The 7,190-nt window shown below is 42.1% G+C and overlaps 1 protein-coding gene across 3 annotated transcripts in view; it reads left to right on the top strand.

Moving 5' to 3' along the window:
* Positions 1–1,297: 1,297 nt before the first annotated feature.
* Positions 1,298–7,190, top strand: part of LOC101639490 (zinc finger protein OZF-like) — an 11,079-nt gene continuing 5,186 nt past the window's right edge. Inside the window, exons 1-3 of one of the 3 annotated variants that reach the window (XM_045293969.1) lie at positions 1,298–1,524; positions 1,921–2,055; positions 5,627–5,753. In XM_045293969.1, the coding sequence (XP_045149904.1) occupies positions 1,522–1,524; positions 1,921–2,055; positions 5,627–5,753 (265 nt within the window). In that variant the 5' untranslated portion in view covers positions 1,298–1,521. Of the gene's footprint in view, positions 1,525–1,920; positions 2,082–5,626; positions 5,754–7,190 lie in introns of those variants that run through there. The other 2 variants (XM_045293970.1, XM_030886629.2) reach the window with 2 other exon arrangements.

Here is a 7,190-nt window from a genome sequence, read left to right as displayed (position 1 = left end):
ACTGTACTGGAGGGTGTGACTTTAGACACTACCCTTTGTTTCCTAAGGGGCATGGTCTTATAAAGACAATTAAAACATACCTCCATCAAAGCCATTCCTCTGTTTTCTAATGACTGAGCTTTGGGAGAAGCAAGAAGCTCTGCTTTGACTTTTGGACATTTTTGGCTTTTGGCTTGCTCTCTCCCTGACCTTCAGATTTAGGGCTTACCAGCACCTACAGCGTGTATTCTTAAAGTTCCATGAGTTTTGTGGTACATTGCATTGAATCACAGAATCCAGGGACATGAGATAATAGGCTCAAGGGAAGAGGGTGGGTGGATGGAATGGAATAGCATCTCGGAAGAGCTGGACATTTGGGACATCTTTAATTTCCAACTCCTTGGGACTAGTCTGGCATTAATTCTTCTAAAAGAAGTTATTACCTTTTGAGAAATGGTGTACGAATGCGCTTTACACAATTGATGTGTGTATGGATTGGGATAACAGTTGTATGAGCCCCTGGTAAAATGTTTAAAAAAAAAAAAAAGAAGTTATTACCACAGCATTGTCCTACTTTGTTCCTTCTTTTCATATTGCTTCGGTTTTATTTGTATATTCTTGCAGTCCTATAAACTTCTGGATTTACTTTTCTGCATCTTCAAAAGTAGCTGCTGGAGTTTTATTAGGGATGCCAGTTGCACTATTGGCACTTGCTCATGTTCAGTGTTCTAATCCATGAACCCAGAATGCATTCCCGTTTAGACCAAAAACAAAGCAGAGAACAGCTGGCTTTGAGTTGATTCTGGTCCATGGGAAACTTTCAGTCAATCTCTCAGGCCGCCGGGCCAGTTCTGACTCTGTGACCCTGTAGGACAGAGTAAAACCGTTCCTTTGGGTTTCTGGACACTTTGTCTTCCACAAAGTGGCTGGTGATTTTGGATTGCTGCTCTGCTTGGTATAACCCACTGTACCCTCAGGCTGCCTTTCAGTCACAGGTAGCTTTGGGAAGGAATCTCCAGACCTTTCTTCTGAGATGACATCCATCCACTCCATCTTCCAAATGTCTCTGCATAATGAATTTCTTACAGTTCTTCAAGTACAAAACTTCACCTCCCTGGTTCAATTTGTTCCCTGGTGTTTTTCCTTTTTAGACACTATTGTCAGTGGAAAGCTTTCTGTAAGCTCCCTGGAAAGTTCACCGTTGGTCTGTGGAACTGCAACTGACTTTTGAGTGTTGCACTGTTTGGAGACCTTTTCTTCCCTCCTTGCTCACAAAGATCTCCTTTCATTTCTGCTCCCAGGTGTGGTGAACAAAGAGATAGTCTAGTCTGGGTCTCTGGAGACCAAGGACAACCATCTTGCACATCCCTGACATCACTGGTAAGAGTTTTAAACTGCTCTGCCTGGCTGTGGACCACACACATCATTCACCTGCCTGCAAAGTGCCCAGTGGCTCTGCCTCCTCTCCCAGCTCTCTTCCTGAAGTGCTTCTTGGGCTCAGAGAGCACATTCTCCTAGACTTCCAGAAGCCGGAGCCAGGACATGGTGAGTACTCCAGAGACCAGGGCACTGCAACTAGCAGCGGGGAGGCTGGATAGCATTATTGGGGGGCTGTGTGCTCTGGGCCTTCAGGCTCCTGCATGAGATTAAAAAAGCACTGAGAAGCGCGCTCTCTGGCATCACGAGGCCCTGTCCCGTTGTCACTGGCCCTTCCTGTACACATCTGTGAGTTTTCAAGCCTTGGATGCCTGTGGTCACTTTCCTTAGGTGACTCCCAGGGCTGGCATCGTGAGGTGTTCACGTCCCCATCCGGGGCCTTGGTTCTCTGTGTTGACTGGCAGAGCCTGTGTCCCAGACTGCTGATGGGATGGCTCTCATAGAGGAGGCCGAGATAAGGTCCTCCAGAGTCCTTCTCATCCCACTTCTGCAACTCGTTCACAGGCCTCTTCTAAAGCTGTGGTTCCACCTCTCCCACTGTGCCACGGGGCAGAAAAGAGGAGAGAGTTAATACCCCAAATGGTAACTGTTTCTGGGCATGTACGTGGAACTTGGTTCTCTCGTGAATTCTTCAATGAAGTAAGTGTCAAAGGACAGTGAATGAGGTGGGTCATGTAAAAGGTCTCCAGATCTCTTGTACAGGGTGCTTTTGCCTTGGGGATTTCAAATGGGTGAGACACTTGCTTTTCCACTGTAGTTGCTATACCTCCCACCCATTTCTACTTATAACTGGTATTAAGGCACTGTGCTCTTCAACTCTGCACAGTCTGGAGTGGAAATTTGTAATAAAGTCATCTTTTCTGTGAGGATGGCTCAACATTTGAGATGGAGTATTTAACTTCTTGGGTTTATACTTTTTGTTAGAAGAAATCTTCTAGACCAGCTTGTGTTTCTACTTAGAAGCTGTCAGTGTAATGACTACTGTGTTAGTCTGGGTGGACTAGAGAAACAAATCCAGAGAGATAATCTTATGTGTGCCGGACAGAACTTTATATCAAAGAGCAATTGTGCATTAAGAAAGCATCCCAGCCCAGTCCAGATCAAGTCCGTTAGTGCGCTTTAGCCCACATGTCCAATACCAACCTATAAATTCCTCTTCAGACTCACGCAAAACATGCAACAATGCTGAATATAGGTAGGTCACAGGCCAGTGGCTGGAAAGTCTTGTGGATCCAGTGGCAGTGGAAGCATTTCAGCGCTGGCAGGGGTCTCCATGTGGCTCTTCCAGCTCCAAGGTCTGGCTGCATCAGTGTTTCTATCAGGCTGGTCATCAGTAGCAATGTGTCGCAGGGAGTGAGTGTGTGTCTACCTCCAGTGAGCTATCTATCTCCGTAGCGCCTCCAGATGAGGTCAACAAGCTGCGACCTGATTGACAGCCTAACCTCCACCCCTTCACTCTTAAGTCTCAAATTGACAACAGGTTATGTAACTACCACAGATATTAACTACTCAGACACAGAGAGATGCCTATTTGAACCAGTGTAAGAATAAAAATTCAAAAGTAAAACACAAAGTAGGTCAGAATTTAAACTTGGTTTATAATTAATGTGTATTCTTGGAGTTTTTGTAACATTACATAGAAAATTTACATTCTTACAGTTCTGCTGATAATTAATTTTTGTAGTTTTGACCATTTTGTCAAAAATGGACACTTTCATTTCATTCTTTATTTTGCTCTTGCAAAGTTCACTCCGGTGAATATAAATGTGATACCAAGATCGACTGTCAAAAATTTATATATCGAAGCCTTCTGACAAGTTTAACCAAAATGAAGGGGTTGTCTTATGACTTTCTAAAATTGTTATTTGGAAATTGTACATTTCTTATGTTTTATGTCATTCCTTAAAGCCCTTACTGTCAACTGTACCATAAACAAGTGCTCAAACTCCATGTGTGGTTTAAATAACAGGAACCTAAGTTTCTGCTGATAGGTAGACAGCATCAGTTTTACGGCCTCCCAGTGTGTTCTACCCTGGCCTCATCTCCTTTCTGCTTGGAGAAGATTGACTGTGTCCATCGGAGGGGTTTATTACTGGTGTAATTATTCTTGTTCTTAGTATAGGTTTGACCCCAAGTTTTTCCTCATTTTCCCTGAATGTCTGATGGCATTACACGTGCCTCCTGGCAGTTCTCCACAGATTGTTCTGCGACACTGACTGCTCTTCACGATCAACCTCCCGGTGTTTCCGTTCTACTTCCTTCCTTTTCACTGGTCTCACTTCCCTTCTCTAGTACATCTTTACGTTCTTATTTAAAATTAATTAATGAGTATTTGGGCTTGTTCAGTTAATTTTTTAATGGAGCACAGTACTTGGAGATGATATTATTTATTTTGTGAACCACAGTGTTCTTGGCTAAAAGGTGCCATCATGGGCTAGTCGCTCTTAATTCAGAGTATCTCAAAGCAGCTGTCAAGTGGACTCCTTAAGTCTCAAGTAATAGAGGACATTTGAGTTTTGTTTGTTTCATTTGTGTGCGTGTATTTCTCTTCCACATTTTCAACCATCCTGTCGAGGCCCATCTGCCGTGATCCTCATCAGAATGGTCTGCTGCAGCCAGCACCATCTCCTCCTGCTCTCCTGGTCTCAGGGCCGATGGAGTCAGGCTCTGGTCGACCGCTGGTCTCTGTGTGCTCGTCTCCGAGTCCTTGGCTCCCTTTTTTTTCTGTTTAGCACCAGATGCGTAAAGACCAGTAGTTGTATCATGAATGGCCACTCAGAGGTTTGTAAGACCCCACCTACTCCTCATTAAATTAGGGTATAGAACATAAAAACTTTAAAACTATATGATGACTGTTGATGAAGATGTTCCACAAAACTGTGGTCCTAGTTCTTCAAACAGAAAAAGCAATCCCAAGAGGTGCTAGTTACAGCTTTAATAGGCAAAAGCTGACCATATTGAACTCCGAGTACTGAGGTCACATGGTAGAGTGTCCTCAAAGAGGAGAAAGATGTACATCTGCTAGGGTCAGGAAGACGTCATTTGGGCGTGGTCTGTACAAGCGTCAGGGTTCAGCACACAGTCTTTTAAGTTTGAGCTCCATGAATCCTGCCTTGATGGGAAGATCAGCAACACATTTCCATGTGTTGCCTGTAGCGGCCATAAAAAAAGCAGCTATTTTGAAACTCAAGAGAATTATATTCTCCTTCACAAAGCTTTCTTCAAAAGGAACTGTTTCACCCAAATCTTAGCAGACCTGCATTAGTGACATGCACAACGCAGCTCCATCCAGATGACTTGTCTCAGGGGAAGGGGAAGGGGTGGGGTGGGGGCCGATTAGAGAAGCACTGGTGAAGGCACTTTCCAGGTGCACTGGCTCAGGGAAAGGGTGAGTCCTGACTGGGAATGCAGCATGCCATCAGACTGACAACCCAAGTAGCAGTATTCATGGGAATATTCAGAGGTTATGGGTTATATTTTTAAGCGACCACTAGAAACAGGACTACGGGATAGCTGGCCCAAACCATGGTATTTTCAGTTGCCTTTCATATGCCTGGGGAAACTGGACAATGAATAAGGAAGACCTGAGAAGAATGAGTACCTTGGGATTATGGTGTTGGTGAGACATATTGAATATGTCATGTACTGCCAGAAGAACTAGTAACTCTGTGCTGGAGAAAGTATCAGGATACTCCTAGAAGTGAGGATTGCAGGGCTTTGTCTCATGTACTTTGAACATGTTCTCAGAAAAGACCAGTTCCTGCTGGGTTGGAAAAAGATGAAGGCTTTCAATGAGAAGGATTGGCACAGTGACTTCAGCAATGGGCTCAATTGTGAGCATGAGCAGGGCCTAGTAGTGTTTTGTTCTGTTGTACATCGGGTTGATCTTAATTAGAGTCACCTTGGTGGCCCTTCGCAACAAAGCAGCAGAAGGAAATTTGTCAACAGTCTTCACAGCAAGGTAGGACCTTGTCCTGAGTATACTACAGTAAGTGAGCCCTGCTGGTTCTGACAATAAGCTTGGTTGTGCAGACATACCAGCCACTCCACAGGAGAAGAATTCAGAGGCTGCCTACTGCAGCTTAGAATAGACCGTAGGAGAGCACAGAACCCTGTGTGAAAGGAGTATTTTCCAAGCTGTCAGCCTCACCCTTCCTTTTACACATTTGAGTACTTGGTGGCTGCTGAACCAGAGATGTGGATGTTTCAGGACTCAGTGGCTGTTGAGGACGTGGCTGTGGACTTTTCCCAGGAAGAGTGGGCCTTGCTGGATCTTGCCCAGAGGAAACTCTACAGAGACGTGATGATGGAAACTTTCAGGAACCTGACATCAGTAGGTATGGATGACTTATTTATTTAAATTAGGTTGGGGTTGAGTTACTTCATTAAAAAATAAGTAATAATGATAATATTGATTTATTTCCACTCCTTTACTACCCCACTCTTCTACGTCCAGTTTTTCCATAACCATCAGAACCTGCTCCTTTTAGTATGAAAACAAATTTTCTTTTCAACTTTTTCTTTCACAATAGCGGGCTTGTTCTTTATGTTGCTTTATATGATTGACAAGCTTTACTCAGGTTAATGTCTTCCAAATTTATCCACGTCATGAAGTGCTTCACAATCTCATTCTTCTTCTTCCTGTTTTAATGCATTGTTCAATGGAAATTTTATTTGTCCTGTAAACATCATCAAAATCATAATAAAAATTAAAAAATAAAAGTTTATTATATTATTTTGTTTCTATTTTCCTTCCACTTTAAAAATATATCAAGAAGATGAAACGTAAAAAAAAATTTTTTTCACTGTGTAATTCCTTTATTTCTGCATATTAGTGCTTTACCAACACCACAGCCATAAATAACACAATCCCAAGTACTGTACATTTAGTTTGGGAGATCACAGTCTACAGATTCTTGTTAGACAAGATTAACCTCTTTCAAAACTTAGCAGTTTATAAATTCACATAAATACAGAGGTTGATGCAACTAAACAAAAACTTCGTCTTTTTTTAAGTTCTCAGATGATAACTTGTAATGCAGGTTATGATCACCTGCCCCATGATCACCAGTAGTTATGGTTCGATTTAACGACATCAGTTATAAACCTTTTTTTATCCTTAAAATATGGGAATTACAATTTCTTACCAAAGGACTTGGGTTTTCCAATAAGAAGATGAAACTCTTGAGGCTTTCATTTTGGCTAACATGTTTCAAAGATTCATCCATAGGTTTTCTTTTTTTAAAGAAAATTATTTTGTTGGGGGCTCCTAACAGCTCTTAAAACATTCCATACATCAGTTGTATCAAGCATATTTATACATATGTTGCCATCATCATTTTCTAAACATTTACTTTCTATTTGAGCACTTGGCATTAGCTTTTCCTTTTTTCCTCCCTTCCCCTCCTTCCACCCTTTTGACCCCTTGATAAATTATAAATCATTATTATTTTCGTATCTTATACCGACCGCAGTCTCCCTTCCCCCGTGGTTTCTGTTGTTCATCCCCCTGGGGTGTGTGTGTATGGGGGTGTTTATGTGTCAATCATTGCATTTGGTTCCCCATTCTTTTCTTTTTTAATTAGAGAATTACATAATATGCAAGGGAATTTTTAATATTGTAGTTTCATTTCATTTAAAAAAAATCATTTTATTGGGAGCTCATATAATCCATACATCCATCCATTGTGTCAAGCACATAAGTACATTTGTTGCCATCATCATTCTCAAAACATTTGCCTTCTACTTGAGCCCTTAATATTGGCTCCTCATTT

This window comes from Echinops telfairi, unplaced genomic scaffold (assembly GCF_000313985.2).
Source record: "Echinops telfairi isolate 266 unplaced genomic scaffold, ASM31398v2 ScPeMD7_2565;HRSCAF=3150, whole genome shotgun sequence".
Classification (NCBI taxonomy): domain Eukaryota; kingdom Metazoa; phylum Chordata; class Mammalia; order Afrosoricida; family Tenrecidae; genus Echinops; species Echinops telfairi.
This window is presented reverse-complemented; position numbering and strand designations above follow the sequence as displayed.